At 36.0% G+C, this 20,713-nt stretch overlaps 1 protein-coding gene across 1 annotated transcript in view; it reads right to left on the minus strand.

The window, feature by feature from the left end:
• The window catches only part of ABI3BP (ABI family member 3 binding protein), a 166,127-nt gene that overhangs the window by 89,276 nt on the left and 56,138 nt on the right, over window positions 1-20,713 (minus strand). The window contains 11 exon segments of the mRNA XM_055802732.1: window positions 262-330; window positions 1,040-1,114; window positions 2,352-2,420; window positions 3,608-3,682; window positions 4,199-4,264; window positions 7,849-7,923; window positions 9,271-9,351; window positions 14,934-15,011; window positions 18,144-18,239; window positions 19,318-19,380; window positions 20,486-20,537. Coding sequence (XP_055658707.1) covers window positions 262-330; window positions 1,040-1,114; window positions 2,352-2,420; window positions 3,608-3,682; window positions 4,199-4,264; window positions 7,849-7,923; window positions 9,271-9,351; window positions 14,934-15,011; window positions 18,144-18,239; window positions 19,318-19,380; window positions 20,486-20,537 — 799 coding nt within the window.

Raw genomic sequence — 20,713 nt, forward strand, 5'->3', positions numbered from 1 at the left:
AAACAATCCTACACAAGAAAACCTGGATGACAACCCCGTAGGACAATCTAGCTAATCGTTCACAAACATAAGAAAAATTTATCTTATCATTCCAACATTTCATTCCAAATTTCTCAAACGTTGCAGCAGATACAACTCTCTCCAGTTACACTTTTATACAGAGCAAGTCAGAAACCCTCCTCCATTTAGCAAAGCATTGCCGTGTCTTTTGAGAGACTGCCTAGATGTCAGGAGAGCTACAATGAAGAGAGAAATCATTACCAGCTGAGGTTAGTGGCATTTCTGGCATGCCAGATGTTGTGGATCTTGAAGAAAGAGGTTTCCTTTCACCTAAATCCAAAAAGATAATCATGCGTTAAAAGGCTTAATTGCCTCAGAGCAACTATGGGTAGCACAGGACTCAGCAGACAAATGTTACATTGTTAGAATAGAAGCACAGGGAAATTTGCTTGCAAATCAGCTAGGCATTACTGTGTCTCCTGAACTGTTAAGCTGGTATGAAATTTAATGTGGAAAGCATGTGACCTAATTATTCATAATAATGAGAATTTTTATTACTACTTAATAATCTTAGCACATAAAGAATTGCAGGTAGTAAGAAAACACCTTGTGATCCAGGAAATACTCAGTGGGCCAGGCAATATAAAGCTAATCAGAACAACCTGATTGTGGAAAAATTATACAGAAATACATGTTAAGCGCTTAATTCCCTTTCAGTTAATTTCTCTCAGCACAGGAAAAAGAACCCCAAAACAAAACAAATCAAAAACTGAGAAAGGCAGGTCCACAGCTGGGAACCTCAATAATGAGAAAACTAAACCCAACCAACTAAAGGGGAGCCACCTCTATGCCCCCAATCCCCCATACACAAAGATGAATGATGTGTGCAAATGAGAATCTAGTTATTGGCAGCAGTAAGTGGTATGAATTACTGGGATGGTGACAACTAAAGCAACGCAAAGCTTCCAAAAATAGCAGCAAGGATAAAAATGAAAACAAAATATTTAGAAACTAAATAAAATCATATTATCAATTTTACCCAGTGCTGTTTCTAACAACTGAGGTTCTGTAGTAATTATGGACCTGGATATTTCCAACTCAGGAGTATCACTAGCTGCAGGAAAACAAACAAAAAAAAAAAGTAAATATACCTGAGAAATAACTTCATGTAAATAAATTAAGGAGGAAGATTTGAGGGAGAGAAATTTTACCTTCCATTTCTCTCAGAGTATTATTTTTTATTATTATTTATTTATAAAATTAAGCTTATTTTTTCTAAGTATTTAAATACCTTTACTAACTACTTAGCTGAAGATGTTACTCAAGTTTTGCCATGTGTGCAAATGTTCACAAAGACTTTGAAAAACAATATATAGTTTTACATGCATTTGCCTTAAACAGCACCTGAAAAAACAGCTATACAACTTATAATATATCTTTCCATGAAGTTAAGAATTCTTCAGAAAACTTGGAAAAACTGTGATTTCAGGAGATGGAAGATTCTCAGTACCACTTCATTAAGTCACTCAACTCTATGCAGTTTCCTTGTTTTGGCCCATTTTTTTTCAATCAGATTTGGTCCCAGGTCTCAGGTCCCATATAACAGATTTGGTTCCATATAACAGAATGAACTAACCTGATTTAAAATAATTTCCTAGGATTAGGGTGCTTTATAGAACAGTGCAACAAAACTGAACTCTTGAAAACTGTATTGGGATTGCCAAGAACCAGTAGGTTATACAGCAGAGAACTTAGTAGGCTCAGAGTAAGGTTTTGGGCAATGAACTGCTTTCCTTTCTCCTCCACCTTCCCCATTGCCCTCACCTCTTCAGCACGGCTTGAGCATGAACAAGTATGTACATAAAAGGCTTAAGCATTCTCACATGTCAAAGGCTACAGGAAAAACAACCTATCTCCAAAGCTAATACCCAAAGTCTAGCTTACAGAAGGGGCTGGCCTGAGATGTGTTTACTTTCTTATTTTAAGACAATACATAGGAAAAATAACAGCAAAATGTATATGGACATTGAAAAACAGATAGAAAGAAAGAGAGAAAGAAAACAATCACAACTGTAACAGTCTTAAGCCTTGCAAAATTTAAATCTCTTCCTGACACACGCATTTGATCAATAGCGCATTATTCAGGCTCTGTGAGCTAGCTGCATTTTTGCTTTAAACCTCTGCTCTGCCAGATCCCAGGATTAAGGCTGCTGTTACAGGATTTGAAAAACTAATACGTAGGGTGAGACCCAACTGTCTGAAATCATCAACATGGAAGCAGTAATAAACTTTTCAGCACCAAACAAACAAACAAAAGGGTATGCTTCTGAAATAACATTACTATAATTTACCAGTGTCTGGTATTTCTGAAGCTGTAAAAGTTTGGGGAGCAGAAGTAACAGCAAGAAAGTCACGTGAAGCTGGAAAATAAAACCAAAAATCATCGCTGTATTGTTTTGAAGTGACAATAACCATCATGCCACAGCACCATATTCTTTTATGAGCTGAAGAAACTTCTAGGTAACATTTAACATACTACATTCTGCAGAAAGGTAGACTATGAAATGTACATAACTAATTAAGTATGACTTGCAAAAAATTTCCAAAAACATGCATTAATGCACAGACACATAATACAGCTAATGACCAAACCGTTAGCAGAATTGCACAAATAGAAGTTGTCCTATAGAGCTAAAAAGGAGAAATACAAGGCTGCTGAAAAAAGGAGAACAAATTATGAATAAAAATTAGTGAATTGGGACTGCATGGAATTTTTGTCTAGTATTTCAAGGATCAAGAAGGAGGATATCCTGCTGCTGAAACTGGAGAAGGAAAAAGGATAACAAAGCAGGAACTGTACCAAATGAAACATATAAACTGTCTTTTGTCAGATATGAAAAAGGCTGAAAGTTGCAATCCTAGTAAAGGATTTCCTGCAAAATTTAAATTATTTCAAAAGCATATGCATCAGGCATTATACTACTGGCATGCTAAAAATGTGACATCTTTCCAACTGGCTCTCATCTCACTATTTTTTTTTCCTTTGGATAACTGTCAGTAGCCCCAAGTAAATAACTAGCTCTTACAAACTCACTTATAAAATATGTTTCACTTGTGATAAGCACATCATAGAAATTTTCTAAGGACCAACTAGCCAGTGTTTGAATCTTCAATGACATGTTTCTGTAGTGCCAGTTTTGAAATCTGGGCACTTAAAATTATATCTATGTTTATACAGAAGAGCTACGTTTTCAAAAGATGCTGAAATTTCCGCAGTTTCCATTCATTTATTAGGACTCTTGAGTATTGCAGTAAATCAGGATATTCCACTTATGAAACTCAGGTGTGGATAGGCTTATTTTAATTTAGTATTCACTGTAGGTTGGATTTCATTTTAAAGGTAAGAATTACATGCTGTAGCCAAATATGGAAAAATCTTCAAACTACTAGTTACAAAATGTCATAAAGAAACCTCCTATTTGATACGGTACTTCCATACCTGCAGTTATTCTACATTTATGTCAAACTGAACAAATTATTTAATGAGAGGCACTATGTCTCCTCCGAAAATTCTGTCAAGAGGATTAATCTTATGAGAAATCATTACTAGATCTGGTTGGTTGCACTTCTGTGGTACCAGATGTTTTGGATCCTGAAGAAACAGCCTTTGTTTCCTCAAAAGCTGAAAAAAGAATCTGAGCTTAAAATGCTGAGACACCTGTGACTTAATGGATTAGCATCAAATAGCTTAGTGAAGGCTTGCAATTCCAGATGATGCTAATGCAAAGCTAAGCAACACGGCAGATGGCCTGAAAGTGAGACATGAGACAACTCTGTCATGGCAACAGGAGATGATGGCTTACAATACAGTCTTCTGGCCTTGAAATTTGAGTTCCACATGCCCAAAAGAATTCTTCTCAGTAAGCAATTTTATCTTATTAAATTCTGGAATAAGTGCTGCAGCTATACGAAAAGAAAGAAGCTAATGATGAGATACCACAACACTGTCTTTAAGCAGTTTTTAAGCCATTAACAAGTATGTTTGTCAGCTGGTTACACAGACACAGGGATGGTGAATAAGCAGTTCTCTGTGAGTGTTGGTAGCCAAGACTCTAAAGCAGATCTTAAAATTACCATTTGCAGTTCTACGTGATGCTAAAATAACGGAAAAAAATTATGGAACTAATCTGCTGATTACCCGTCTCCATCTCTCTGGTTTCCGCAGAAAGTATAGATACGGATTTCAAGGCTGGACCCTGAGTAGCTAAAAGCAAAAATGAAAAAAAAATTATGATACTGAGACACTCCCCTTGCAAGTCATACAAAATCTAATTTTAACTGTAACTAGCAAGTTTTTGTTTGGTTTGAATGTCTCTTCTTCGTAATAATTTTTACCCTATTCAAACTTAGGCATGCATTATCTAATCAGACTGAATCTATATTACTGAAGAGGTTTTTCCTCACAGCAAAGCAACCCAAACACAACCCATTTGATCTTCATAGCACTCACAGGTCTGTATAAACTGGTTACTATTACATGTAACTATTTCAAGAGGACGTGTAATGGGAAAATATTAAAAAAAAACAGCAGTGCAATGAAGTCAGTAAAATAATCATGGACGTTAGTTAACAGCATCTTTTATCTGTTATGCTGTAATGAAGACTATTACAAAGACCTTATGGTTACTTCACTTCAAAGCATAGATAACATTTCAAAGTATAGATAACCTGGGGTGTGCTCCAACTGAAACAGGGAATCAAGGTGGAATTGGGCATTCTTACCTAAAGGCCATCATGAATGAGTTTCCACCTCATGTAGGTTTTGTGCTACAGTCTTGCTTGTAAGAAACCGATCCTATTCAACTGGGTGAACAGGCCAGTAAGTATTTTCCAGTAAACTTATCTGCACCAGTCACTTGTGCCCATGTAGGTTACAATATATTTGAAAGAGAAAATTTCCAACTGTATTTTTAATTGGTCTTTACCAGGATGAGTTTTTTTGAAAAACAGTTGATCAGAATTTTTAAATTAAACTTCTCTGAATGCTTGAGACTGAGAAAAACATTCAAACAACTAGGTGTAGGGTTCATTTCTAATGTAGGCTATATGAATATAAGCCAAAAAGTGAACACTTACTTCATTTATTCGATCTGCTTTCCCCTTTACTTTCAATCTAGCTTATCACATTAACAAAAATGATCTCAGGTTTCCATCCTGATATAGCTGGACTCAGCACTTGGACCAGATGATCATTGTAGGTCCTTCCCACTGGAACTATTCTATTCTATATTTATAGAGAAGAAAATTTCAACAACAAAAGCTGTATGACTCACAGCTTTTGGCAAAAGCTTCCATCAATCCATTTACATCCACTAAGAACTATGAGAGATCTCCCAAAGGCATCAGAACATTGAAGACATGTTAACAAAGCTATCTTTTCAGAAACATTTGAATTCAAAATATACCGACCACACAGAGAGTTTATAAAACAATGGAGATGTCTCCCTCTGGTACAATTGAGATAGAAAAATAAAGAAAAAAAGTCTTCAGGGGAACTAGGGCAGAATACAGGTCACACACACTCAAACTTCAGAAATTAAATTTTGCTTTCTTTGCTGACTTTATGACAGCAGGTGATTCAAGGCATGCAGAGGCACAGTGCAGAGAAATCTCCTCTGTATGACCCCCCTCCCCACTCTCACAGAGTATCTTTGACTTCAGCATTGACTTCATGGGGAGCACGGATGCTCCAGCTGACCCAGTGGCTGGGCCCAGCCTCACACAATAAATCCCATTTTTGCTAAGTAGAACTACACGGCAGGAATGGAAGACATGAGAACAAAAGCAGAATAAATACTTGAATGAAAATTATTTTGCCTCAAGTGTTCTTACTATTTTACCTTTACCACTGAGACAAACATAGGATTATGTTCTTATTCCCCAGCAGAAAGCAAAAATACTTCCCATTCCTAATAATTTTCAGATTTTCAGTTATATTTACGCAAATAGGTTCTTAAATCATCGAGTCTCTCTCTCTCTCTCCAATGCTGTCTCTAACTGGATTTAGCCAAATTTCTTTCACTACAGTGAAAGCAAGTATGTATCCCCATCCACTCAAACATATCTGGAAAAGAGCTGTCAAAAGTTGTAGTCAATTAAGAACAAATTGTGAACGTAATTTTTCATGTTCTTGAGAATTTGGTTCAAATATGCATTTCAGAAAGAGCTATTCCTGGAAAATATTTTAAAATTTGGCAGACTGAATTAAATATAAGTATGCTGTCTATTACTTGATAACTTCTTGAGCAATGCTTAGTGAAATATAACTCCATACTGATCCAAGGTCACTCCAGTTAACTAGTGTAATTGCTGTTTATATAGCTAGCGCCAACAAGCATTGTTTCAGTAGGATGAGACAGCTGTGACTAACACAATGACACAGTGCAGAGAAATACAGGCCTGTTATGAAAGCAGAGGTCTTGAGAAGGGGAGACACCAGATATGGTGTGGATGAGTACAGGCATGGGACGCCATGCCATAAAGAGCTCAGCAATGATCAGTTAGAAAAACTACACACCTGGAGCCAGACAAAATTTACTTTAGAGGTAACAAGAACACAGAAATAGTATCTAACAAACACAAATGGCACCATATATGTTTAAAACCAGATTTAAGGTGTCTTTCAGCAGAAGAAGAGAGAGAAGGAAGAAATCATCAACATGAATGTCACAGTCCTCCCAACACAGGACTCCAGATGCGCATAACTTGCTGAAACATCCTCACTCATCACTAACACAAGCATGAAATCACCAAGCTTAGGACCCAGAGGTACACTGGAAGGGTGAGCAAAACACCAGGGGAAAAAGGCAGTAACTAAGAAGCTTGTGGGTTACTATTTTAATTATGTTACAGATATTATTGAGGCTTTTTCTGTATGGAAGTACTCTACATACATCAATATTCTTTCTTTTACTGCAAGAGTTAAATTGAGACTAATGGTGACTCTCGAATTAGGTAAGAATCTTGAAATAGATAGATTTCCATTACACTAACAATAAATTCTTGGCTTTATACATATATCTACACACACATAGAGACATATGCATATAGGTAAATACATATGTCTATACATATAAACATACATGTAAATGTGTAGCTATATAAAAGATAACTTAAAAAAAAGAAAGAAAGAAAAGGAGTGTTTCCTCTTGCAATAAGATTTTGACCCCAACATTTTGACCCTAACCCAGGTAAACCTATTTTGAAAATGTGAGTACCACCATACTTCCTTAAATATCAGACCTTCCCAAAGTGTCCTGAAGTTCCTCGCCAAACAACTAATGAATCCAGAAACAAGCAAACTTTATGAATATTTAAACCACAACAAAATCTATAAATTATGGCACTACTTTAACCAAATATACAAGTATTTGGCAAACTATATGAAAACACACAGAACTGATGTTGGCTAGAACAGTACTCCCAACTCTGAAATACAGTCTCAGAAGCTTATGGGGTACTTCCAAGTAAATCACAAAACTAAAAGCAGCAATTTTAGCTAAGTATAAATTGCCATCATTGCTCCATAGATAAAAGTTAGCCCAAATATCCTCACGAGTTTTTGTTTGTTTGTTTTTTACAATGAAGCATTGATTTGGAGCATCCTGTCATGACAATAAAGCAAAACCAGACTTAGAATGAAAGAAGAAATTTGCTAACGGCTCCTACTTTACCTACAGAATTAGGTTATAGCAGCTGAAGCATTTAAACCTACCAGCCACAGAAACAACAAAAGAATTAGATAATTTTCCACTGAAGCTTACTCAAATTTACAAAGAAAGTAATTACCAAGTTCTGTCAATGGACTTTTTGGAGCATCAGAGATTCTGGATCCAGAAGGAAGTGTCTGTATTTCATTAGGAACTATGATAAAAGAAATAATCAAGGCTTTACTTGATTAAGAATATTACAAGACACAGTATGGATCTATTTTTCGGCTTATAAACCACTCACTCCTGAAACCAATGATTTTTAATGAAAAAGAAAAATAGTTCCAGCCTAGGAAAAAAACCACATTATGTTGTCAATTAAAAAGGTATGTGGAATATGAACAAAATCACGTTTTCCCTAACTGTAATATAAAGATCCATCAATCACAGGATTTCGATAATGAACATCCATCAGTAACTATGACCACCTAGTTTGAAATTAAGTAGTGACCCATGTTGATTACATTCCATATTTTCATCTTTAAAAGCATGGCAAAAAACAAGCAAGGCTGATGATGCTTAAAAGACCCAAAACTGATTCAACTTATTAACAATTAGATTGACTGATGATCTAGCTTCAGTAAAATCTGGAAATCTGCTTGCAACTGTAAATGAAAAAGAAAACAAAAGAGAGAGTATGACATTAACATGAATCAATAGGATTATGTAAAAATACATTTCTTGAGAAGCATTAGCAGTCCTCTTCATGTGAAGGTCTGTCTTTCAGTCCTGCAAATGCTGATGATTTTTTCCTTTACCATACATCATCCTGTATATGCATGCCATCTGTGGTTTAGAAAAATATAATCAAAGTTTAGAAAAAACCCCAACAACCTCAAGTTTAGATTTGTGTTCATAATTTTGCATGGTTTGGGGATTAAAATTCAGGCAACATAATCAACATTGAGAATTTAGAATTCTGAATACCAGAAGTAAGTAGATGCTGCTCCAAATGATAAAACTAACAATACTACTATTTAGATCACAAATCTCTCATTCTGAGACATCTCTGAAAAAATATCAGTAGAGCTCTTTTTTTCCTCCAGGGTAAATACAATTATATAAACAGGCAATATAAAATTTTCCTTCTGCATCATTGCTGATGTTGCCTAAATGGACCTGTCATCAGAAGAAAATCCATGAGGTCATTATTTCAATTCTATCATTGATGTTGATTTTACTGATGGAAATTTTATGTGATGTCAATCACGCAGGTCAGATAAACAGAAAGCATTACTTTGAAAAATAAGATTGAATCACCCAGTCAAATCTGCTAGCAATAATCACACATATAACAGCCACAGTTCAGCCAGAGCTAGATGCATCCTGCTTTTTGTTTCATGTGTCAGCTGCTGGAAACATGAAGGGAACCAGAAATTTTAATTAGGACTTCCTTTGGAGTCAATACAAAGGGGATCCAGCAAGTAGAAGAAAAATTCTGCTGGAGGTGAAAAAAAGCATTTAATGTACAAAGAAGGTAAAAAGCAGCAAAATTAGTTACCCAGTATGTTTTGAGTTTGCACCAATTCGGGTTTAGGCGTCGATTTAAATTCCTCAGGTCCATGTTTTTTCTCAGCCTGAGCTAGAAAAAATAAGCTTTATTTAATACAGAATCCCTCTGACCTTTTATCTACTGCCCAAAGCTTTTCTTATCATCATTTTATGCCACCTGACTAGAACTATTTCTGCAGCAGCTTGACTACATCATGATTAGTATTTATTGTTGTTTTCAGATGCGAAGTCTATACGAAGTTGTGGGTTTATTTTGTTGCAGTTTTACATAAGTATAAACAATACCCATTACATTGCAAAGTGTATTTACAAATATTTTCCCTGCTATTTTGGAATTTTTTTAATCCTTGTAATATAAAAAATTATCAGAGAAAGAATAAAGATTCACCTGTAATACCTTTGCTCTTTCATTTTTTCTAGTAACAATATATTACGCTTTTAACTTTCACTCATTCTAATTCTACATCTTCAGAGTAAAGCATGAGCAGTTTATTAAACAGCCATTACACATATGTAAACTGACTTGCTGACCATATTTTAATAAACTAGTGCAGAATTACACTCTTCCAGCTGTTTCACATAACATTTAATTCCTATGGTATGTAAGTCACGATCACTTCTTTCTTCTCCCATCTTGCTGGAGGTCTCATGGCATTTGATCAGTTATACAGTACACAGAACTGGTAATCTAAGATTATAAAATGGCAAAGTTTACTGATACAGAACAGAGAGGACAGTAAAGTCTCAGCCTTGAATATGATAAGATTCCTTCCCCAGTGCAAACTGCACAGTATTTAGCACATTTTGGTATTTAGAGGTGATCTTTAATATCGGTGATCAGCACCAATATAGCACTAAGTTTTAGTATTCATTCAGTTTAATAAAGATTTCTTTTTGAGATACAATAGGAGAGAGCTACTTTTGTTTTTCTGGCATGCTCTCCTTGCTTTTTCCACAATCTACTGAGCATGTTTCAAGCAAGAACTGATCATGTAGGTTTATAAGCTTCTTATTTCCTGAAGAAAACATGCTGTTTTCCAGATTCTAAATAGCTGCATAGATGCTTCTACAGTTACAAACATTATAGAATTTTCTGTTTTGGACTGTGGTGCTTTTCAGTGTCACAAAAGCTGGAGTCTCCACAGATGCTGCTTTACTAGGACTCAATTCAGCTTCTGTCAGTTACAGTGCTGTTACTGTAATCTGTGGGAGGAGGTTTTCATTCTACAGAGAAGTTAAAGCAATTTATCTCTATGAAGCCTGTGGGAGAAAATTCACCCATGAGAGACCCAGAAACAACCGGTACCCATACCTCAGAAGTACTTCAAAAATTAACATTTCTGGTGAAATGCAATCATTCAAAAAACCAACACCCAAATAAGAACAAAACAAAGAAGAAAAAACAAAACAAAACAAAACAAACAAAAAACCCCACAAAAAAACCCCATAAACCAAAACCACCAAAAGCAAATACCAAAATTTAGAACTCATTATGCTTTGGGTTTTTTTAGAGGTCACATGGTTTACATTCTTATGGAGCATATCTCCTGTCAACTAGGTTAACTGAGCAAGCTGAACAAGGAAAAGCATGCCCAGAATTGGTACAAAAGAAACTAAGCTCTCCTCTGTTTTGCACAGAACATTGTAGGGATGATGTCAAACAGCAGCAGACATTTTTGTAACACAAGACACAGGAAGCAGAAAGTTTAGGCTTTAAAAGCTAAATTAGAGAAAAAGAGAGAAATGCCTTTGACTTTTCTAGGGCACCAGGTAAACTAGGCTTAATGTGTTGGTTCAATGGTAGCTGCAAAGTAAATGGTTAACACAACCAAGCAAGGTAAGTTACTTTACCATCACAGCATGGAATACAGCAAGAATGTATTTAGGCAACATTTCTTAAACTGTTTTTCCTCTAACTTCTCTTGACTCTCTCATTCATGTTCCTTTCTTCCTCCACAACTGGAATTAAGACATTCTGATGGAAGCAATAATCACTCCTCATGTCCCACATGAGCACAAGAGGAAGCCTTCTGGGGCCAGGAGGAGAACAGGAGGAACAAAACTTGGGAAATATGGCAACAAAGGAGTTATTCCTACTAAACATTAACCCTAGTTTGGATTCACAGGTGGTATTTTTCATTTCAAGCTTATTCTCTATTTTGCAAAACTGCTTTGATAAATTTCTGGTCCAATCCCTTACGTAAAGAAATAACTTGCCTTTTTTTTTTTTTTTTTTTTTTTTTTAAATTAGTTCTTCTGTGTCCCAGACAAATGTGCTGATATTTCTAACTGTTAGTTAGCTCCAATTTCCCTGTGAAGTTAATGAAAAGGCTCACATTTCACTCAACTGGGAGAAAAAATGTAGTGGTATTTTGAGGTATATTAGACAGCATTTTAAAAATTGAAGAGAGGGGGCAGGGAAAGTATTATGAACTTGTGCTGTTGTATTAAGAATAAATTAGTCCTAAGTGGAAAATACTGTAACAAGCCTGGCAAAAGAAAACATAAAAGAGCTTACTAACCAGTCTTTCCATGGAAGTGCATGCCAAGGGAGGGGAGGCCTGAAATTAAGAAAATGATGGGATGCCCGGCTGACAAATACACCCAAAAAAAGTCACATCACAAACCACATCCTTTGACAAGGACCCAGTAGAACACAAGAGCAGCCCAGCTCATGGAGCCTTTCACATAGTCCATTTGCTGAAATACTCCGAGCTCCTTTCTTCCCTTCTTGCATGACGGATGACACAACAGCTGCTCCAGCACAGAACTTCTTTTAAATTAGTGGTCTGCTGCCACTTCTGGCACCAGGCCTTAAACCTTTCACAGCAAATAATTGCTATGTCTTACTCAAAGAATCCAGTCTGAATGAAATAGAGTGAAGTGGATCCTATTGCTAAATGCAATTAATTGTGCCTCCACATTACCCTGCCTCTCAAATGCAATCTTAAGTTACTTGTGAAAGTCTGGCTCAAATGCTTATATATTCAAGTTATTTTTGCATGTGTAATGGCTAGACAGAAATTACACTCAAAGAACTTTTTTTCTTTTAAAGGATTCACTTTCCTGTTTCCTGCTACTTCCTTTTTTTTTTTTTTCTTTTTAACTCAAATTCTGTAACCACAATGAATACATTCTTTAATGTAAATAGTGTGATATAGTCATATATGTCAGATATGACATACATGAGACACTGGTGCTGTGATCAACGAAGAATGACTGACAGGAATGGTGACCACAGAGAAAGAGCCACAGAAGCAAAACCATACAGGAAGCATGAAGTGGAAGATGAAAATGATTCTGAACATTTCAGTAAATAACTAAATGATGTGAAAGCAGTAAGAATATGTTTAGTTGTAACAAATAGTTATATATCATCTGTCACTAAAAAGACAGTACTTGCCAGTTATTATCATGTGTAATGAAACACGCTATCCAACTCCGTAAACATACATTTCTGCGCTGTGTCTAGATGACAATGTTTACGGTTACAATTACTGCATACCAGGTACATAAACACGATTACAGAACACAAAGGAAAGGAAATGGAATGGACTGATTCCCTCTTCCCTGAGGTGATATATTAATTCTGGTGTCACACTTCACACTGTTTACCTGATTAAACAGTAATTTCCAGCACAAGGAATGATGTATTTTGATTAGATGAATGCAAGCCTGAGGACTAGGATTTTGCAGGAGAGTCAATTACATAAATCTATGCATCCAGCTCTCACTTTCACAAAATAAAAAAGTTCTATAAAATATACTGGTAGCTTGCTTGCTCTGCAGTGAGTTAGACAAGGTAAATAATTTAGTAAAATAACTGCAGAATTTAAGTCCACAAGAGACCTCAAACTGTACATCAAAAGAAAATTGGGAAAAAATATTCTTTAATATTTTTAAAAAGCATCCACAAATTTCCAATTAAAAGCAAGCTGTTTATTACATATATGCTAAACTTGTAAAGTTCTGAGCCCCCTTTGATAATAAATTCCAGTGGAGAAGCATCTTTGATTTCCTCGTAATATTTAGTATGAACAGCAAAGAGATATCCATATGAAGGTTTTGCAGAAAGGAACTGATGGTTGAAACCAGAATTTGGCAAATACACTTATCTATGAAGTAGAAAATAAAATCTGCAAACATTTTCAGAGAAAAAAAGAGTTGGATTGTTTAATCTAAAAGATGGTTGCCAATCATTACATGATTTTGCTGCATTACTTCATCCTACATCTCTTTTATTCCCTACATACTCTTTGGGTGGGGCTTTTTTTTTTTTAATTTAGACCAAGTTGGTCTGATGATATTAAGTATGGTATATACTTACGGCATAAAATAAATGCAGTCATATTTAAGGGCAGTATCTGTGTGAATTGTGTGATGCCAATGGAATAATGTGCTACACTATTTCAGCCAGCCAGGAAATACTTTGCAGATGGAACAGTGTAATGCCAGCAAGATCACACAATATGACTAAAGTAAACCTAAGCAAACCTTCACTGTATTGTTTCCTCAAATTATTTTTTCATTTTAATGTCTTGTCACCGTTCAAGCCTCCTTTCTCCCATTCAGCAAAGAAGTTGGCAGAAGCCAATTACTGCCTCTAATAACAGCAGAATCAAACTTCAGTCTCAGTGATAGGATAAAAGCCATACTACAGAAAATGAAGATAGGCATATTCCTACTTAAACAATTCCAAGATGTGGGTTCATAAATCAGGTGGAAAATCACTCTTCCTTCATTTGGTTCTGAACAATTTATTTCCCTCCAATCTTTTTGCCCTCATATTGCAAATGTTAAAATACAGGGCCATACTTCTCATATAACTCAATGAAGTAGTTTGTCTACGTTAAGCTAATTTGTTTCCTAAGCAAATGAAGGCAGTAAATCTTGCAAGTTCTAAAATTTCACATTATGTTTTTGAACAGTGTAAGAAATTAACATCTGAGTATGCCCTTTTGATTAAGTGATATTTTATTCAGCCACAAGTAGAAGATCAAAAACTTCCGTCTTCCAAATATACATGTCAACATACATTTCACGGACACATAACTTTGAATATGAGTCTAGGATCAAATTTCATATTCCTTTTCCACATATGTGAAGAGCTCCCGTTTACTTTAGTAGGACCAGTAAGTTCACAGAAAGAGTGTGGCAAGAATTATGTGTTCGAAACTGAACCTAAAAGGAACATCATGCTGTCATCCTCTGCATCTCTGAAACGGAGCCTGTTACTGTCTGTGTCTGCTCCATCTTAATCTCATGCATGCATTTTGCACAGTCATGGTCTTAACTCTGATTTTCTTCTTCATATATTTCATGAAAGTCAGAATTTCAAGGTGCATCAGAAGAAAACTCTTGTTTTGCCATATTTGACAATTTCAAGGTATCCAGCACCGCACAAAGATATGGTTCTAATTCTAAGAGTTTTTATAAACCTAACAATTGTATAATTTGAAATTTTCCTCCAAAATCAGATTCAGATTTTTATGCACATCTACCACTCATGGCTACTAATCCAGCTACATTATCCTCCTGTTTTCCAACTACAGCCTTTAACTGCAGATTAAGCGACACAAAGATGGATATAATTTAGTTTGTATATTTGGCAAAGATATGACACAGAGTTTCTAAAAACAGAATTTTCATTACCTGGGAGGGACTGTGGGGAGATTTCTTGAACTTCCGGTGTTTTGGATTCAGCAGGCCATGCTCGAGTTTCATTCTTAGCTAAAGGGACAAAGACATTAGAAATTGCAAAGCTGTGTCTGCTCTGTCCTACTACAGATTTATTTCTGTCCCACTTCAGTTTGCCAAAGTAAACCAACATGGATAAATGTGGAAAGCTGAATACCTTTAGGAATCAATGAACTTCCACTGCACAATCGGTACAAGCATCTATCAAGCTATGTTAAATGCGTGTGGTTTTGGTAATTAAGATTCCCTACAAAGAAAATTTACAGCAAGGAATTTAATGCCTTAAAAATCATTACTTTCCCTGTGCAAAACAAGTTTCAGTAGTTTTCATTTGTCTAGCATTTGAGTATTAGCAGTCAAAAAAAGAAATTTTTAAAATTCAAAGTTGTAATACAGTCATAAGCGTTATACAAGAATAGTCTAATAAATTTTCAAATGCAATGGAATTGTCACACTAGCCATGTGCTTATTTTTGTTCACATTACTTCTAACAATTAGGTATGACAATAGCCTTCTATCCAACACATAAAAAGATATTCCAGCAGTGGATATCAGAGAATTAGAGAATAGTTTGGGCTGGAAGCGACCTTAAACATCACTGAGCCCCAGCCCCCCACCATGGGCAGGGACCCCTTCCCCCAGCCCCGGCTGCTCCCAGCCCTGTCCAGCCTGGCCTTGAGCCCTGCCAGGGATGGGGCACCCACAGCTGCTCTGGGCAGCCTCTGCTGCCAGCACCTCACCGCCCCCACACTGAACCATTTCCTCCTCACACCTGATCTAAATCTCTGCTCTTTCAGTTTAAAGCCACCACCCCTGGCCCTATCACTACATGCCCCTGTACAAAGCCCCTCTCCATCCTTCCTGTTGGCCCCTTCAGGTACTGGCAGGCTGGTAAGGTCTCCCTGGAGCCTTGTCTTCTCCAGGCTGAACAGCCTCAAGTTTCTCAGCCTGTCTTCACAGTGAAAATTAATCATTTTTGAGTTAATAATACACTTGTTGGGGGTTTTTTTCCCATTATGGACTAAGGCAATATACTTTGTGTTTTTTTTCTGGACTACTACTCTTAAAAAAAAAAAGTTTTTGTCTAGGTAAGCAGAAAAAAACTACTTTAAGAATTCAATAAATATGATATTCTTTGATGTATTATTTTGACTTTTCTAAATAAGACAGAATTAGAATAGTTGCAGTATTGTCGGCAAAACACAGTCATAACTTCACACACTATAAGCCTTATTGCATTTTATTGCAGACATACATCATTCTCAGGGATCATTGAAAGGTATCTGTAATAGATTTGGACAATATGACGTTTTGTCAATTATTTTATACATTTGCATTATTTCTCAGACTGTTTTTGCCTTCCAAGCAATGACTCTTCCCTGTTTGACACTCCTTTGAAATCCAGTAGTCCCTTTTGTGCACACCCACGTACTTCATGTTCTCTGGTAAGGAACATGTAGTAAACAGAATAAACATCACTTGTCTGCCCTGCTTATTTTCACAAAGTGCTTGTGTAATTTACCATAAAAGAGTGGCTCCAAACTGCAGTCACACAAGCCATCTACTTCAGAAGTAGCAGAGTGCTGAAATTTAGAAGTCCAAGTTCTATGCGCAGTCAGCTGAATAAGTTGGACATCTCTAGGAGAACTGAAACTACCTTTGTTTTTTTCCCCACTCTTTGCTTATAGTGACATTCTGCCATTTTCACTGTGCACGCTATTGAACCTTATAACCTGCCTAAAACCACAACATTGTTTTCCTGCAGAAGGATATTACTGTTAGAAAATGAATATTAAAGTTCTAAATACTGTAGTCCAAAACTAATATTGGAGGTCTTAAAATAGGTTTACTGAAAGTGGTATGAAAAACAGATTTGTCAAAATATGGTCTGCTGCTGAATTTTCATGATACCTTTGTTACTTGCACATCATATTTGTGTTACAAACCAAGCTAGTAATGATAAACACCCCTTCTTCTATGCTTCCTGTTCAAAGAAGGTATCAGTAATCAAGTTAACAATGTGATTAATTTTATCATTGTGACTGAAAACTAGTAATGCTCTGTAATGTAAATACTGCAATTAAGTTTTTCCACTTAGCTTAAATTTTCAGTAGTCACAGATGATGTTAACAATATTTGTCTGTCAAATGCTGGTAAACACTTCCAGAAACTTATTTCTAAGGAACTCAGCCTTAGTTCAAACATACTCTTAACTCAAAACACCAATATTATTCTACTGCGTAGCTCTACCCTTACACATACACAGTATCTTAGCAGGAACAAGCACTGCTGTTTTCTCACTGCAAAGCAAGCCAGTCTGAGAATGTGCCATGGCTAGCAATGGAGTGACACAGTAAAATAAACATAGCACAAATAAAGGAAAAAAATCCGACCCAGTTGTTCACGGTTCAAATTAAGTATTAAGAACAAACAAGCCAAAAGTCATCAGATCCATAACTCTGCTCTAGGAATCTGTGAAAGATGCACTGGGGGCATTATTAGGGGTTTTAAAGAAAGCTGTATTTCCCACAGTTATGCTACTCACAGATGATATGCTAGTTTATAAATCTTAAACAAAAGCCTCATTCTTTCTGCTGCAGGTTTCAGGCATATTCACAAGATACACAGGAAACTTGTATTGAAATGTTCTAATTTCTGGCTACCATTTTTTCATGGATTTAATTACAGATAATAGATAAGAATCTCTTCATGAAACAATTTCTCACATATGCTAAAGCCAGAAATCATACAATTAAAATTCACTGAAAATCTGGTCTTCCAAATGGACACATAAACTTCCATTTTTCAAGACATATACTGAAAGATATAATCTATGAAAAAAAAAGTTACGTTGTGAAACAAACCAAACCCCCTAAAGTCCATAAACATGACTGGTTTCCTTCCTTTCCTCTATGGATCAAAACTACTGCATATTCTTTTAAATGGCTGCAAAATACCTTAAAACTCTGTTCAGATATTTTTGAATAAATGAATTTCTATGAATCCTTATAAGTCCAAGCTAATCATTAATTAGACAAACAGAAAAAAAGAAGGTAAAAAAGGAGGGGAGGGGGAAATTACTTTTCTGCTTGCATACATGATCTCACATTGCTATGCTTATGATACTGCTCACAAACAATAGAAGCTTAGTTCATTTCTGCTTACCCAGTTTTTTCCTGGATGCTTGAGGTATGTCATCTATTGTCAGGAGAGGGGGAAGTTTCTGCTGAGTTTCATTGAGGCCGGGAACAATAAGGTGCACTACACAGAAAGACATGTGCCATTAACTCCAGAAAAGATGAAAATTATACTGTCTTCCCTCTGAGGTATATGAGCAATTACTACTGAACCATTGGGAGTTTAGTCTGAGTATCTGGGAAATCAGTTCTATTCAGTAATTATCACTCCCATTTGGTGCTATTTACCCTTTACACCACTCAGTGTATTATCGCCATTTCACGATTAATCAGAATTGAAAACAATTCAATACTGGAGCATACAACCCTGGAGTACTGCAGTATCACAGAGGCCAGGACATTCTGTCTGGTGGGCCAAGAAGACTTGACACCAAACATGGTTAGTAAGTATCTGATTCACATCAATACGTTAAAACCCACACAAAGTAAACTTAAGCTAAAGTTAGTAGTTAAATAAAGTATTTCTGTATATATAAACGACTGAACACCTTCCTGAATCCAAGAATAAACTTGTGACTAGTTTATTCACTAGAAAAACAGTGAGTTTTTCTGATGTATTTCAGGCAGAACAGTAGTTCACCACACTAAGCGCTATTATGATAGACTTTTCCCTATTTTTATGTCCTTGGCCAATACTGTGTATTCTTAACAGATAAACAAGGGTAGAAAGCATGAAACTGAATGGCTTGAGGGAACAGTTATCCCCAAAGATCTAACATCAAGCTTTAATTGCAAGGAAAGTTGTAATATGCATCACCGTAGCCTAATACGTCCGTGCAGGTTTGTGTCTGTAAATGGTATATTACCATACCATCTTAAAAAAAACAAAAAGAACAACCCCTCATCTCAGTAAGATCTTTGCCACAGAATGTTACTTGCAGTATAAAAACTTCTTGGCTTTAACAGTGACGGTATCTTCTTTTAAATACTATGACAATAAAATGGTTCTACTTCCCTTAGGCTACATCATCCTTGAACCACGTGTACCACCATAAAACATAATAAATACTGTCTGGACCAGTTGCAAAATACCCTTTGATAGGCAAGGAAAGAACTATCAAGATCAAGAAAATTAGAAGTATTACAAAGTTGTAATTTTCAGCCAAACATAAGGAAAAATAACAAAAATATCTTCTAGTCACCTAATATCGCTCCTGGCAGAGAAGAACTATCCAATGTTTTTGACTGTGTCCGATTTTGAATAACTGCGGAAACAACACAGGTATATCAGAAAATAATTTAAAAAAACCCAAACAACACCAAAAAAACCCCAAACAAGAAACAGAACCACACCTAAGACAAGCCTCGGCATTCTGAAAACCTTTCCTCAACTTAATAATTGGAGGTAAGAACACCATCCTAGACTTTTCTGCATTTACATTCAATTTAAGAGACTGCAAACTGTTTCCTCTACACCATCTCTTTACTGTGCATCTCTTTTCCCCCTAGCATATCATTTTATATCCTTGGTGAAAAATGACATTCTATGTGAATGTTAATAAAGGGCCAGCTCCAGGTCATCTCATTACCCTGCTATTCACAAGACTTCAAATAAGATGCATTTGAAGTAAATGCCAGTACAGTCATATTTTAACAGTAATTATCATATTTTGTTTTCACACCATCCTCCAGTGTTTTCCTGTCCCTGAACTGTGAATACCTCCAAAGACAATCTACTTGATTTTGTTACTTAGAATTATTCATAATACAATTTGTCTGCAAGTTTTAATCCTCAGCTCATTTTCTATCAGCTATCTTTAAGTAGAGTTTTAGTTTAAAGATTACACTACTATACTACCACTCACTACTAGAGAGAAATTTCTAAAGGGCAGTATGTATAAGTCTCCTGTAGATGGATCTCTCCACTGACCAGGGAAAGGAGAAGAAGGGAGCCTAAATCAATGACTTAGCTGAAGGTAACCACAAAAAAGTTTGGTAGCGTGAATCTTGTCCGTACTGCTGCCCTTCATGCCTGAATCAAGTTAAGCTGGGAGATCAATGTGCCTGGACAATGCAGTTGAGAGAGAAAAAGAATGGATACTAGCAGAAATCAGAACCAACTGGTATCCATTCACTGATTCAACTAAGTCATTGTTCATAATGCAAGGTAATAGCTCATTTTATTAACAGAGATTGGTAACAGCTGAACAGTATTTGTAATTAAAGGATACAATACTTTGTAAGGCTCCACATATTCTAAATGGAAACTTTCACGACATTCACATCTGAGTCAGAATTTTTTTTCTTTTCCATTTTAATTTTAAGTTACTCTTGCAAAGCATAAGAATAAATTAAAAAATGCAAATTTACCTTGTTTGATTATTGTGACAGGGACCAACTTCTTGTTATCACGCAGTGTAAGCTAAGAGAAGAGAGGGGAAAAAAACCCCAAAACCAAAGCCTTGGGATAAATGCCATAATAGTAATTCAACTTCCTGAGTAACAAAAATAGAGGGCTCTAATCCTGTGCTGCGCCAGGCCCATGTTAACACTGGATATGGCTCTGGCCATGGTCACTGAAGGTTACACTATTGCTTC

The sequence above is a fragment of the Falco peregrinus genome, chromosome 4 (genome assembly GCF_023634155.1).
Source record: "Falco peregrinus isolate bFalPer1 chromosome 4, bFalPer1.pri, whole genome shotgun sequence".
NCBI lineage: Eukaryota > Metazoa > Chordata > Aves > Falconiformes > Falconidae > Falco > Falco peregrinus.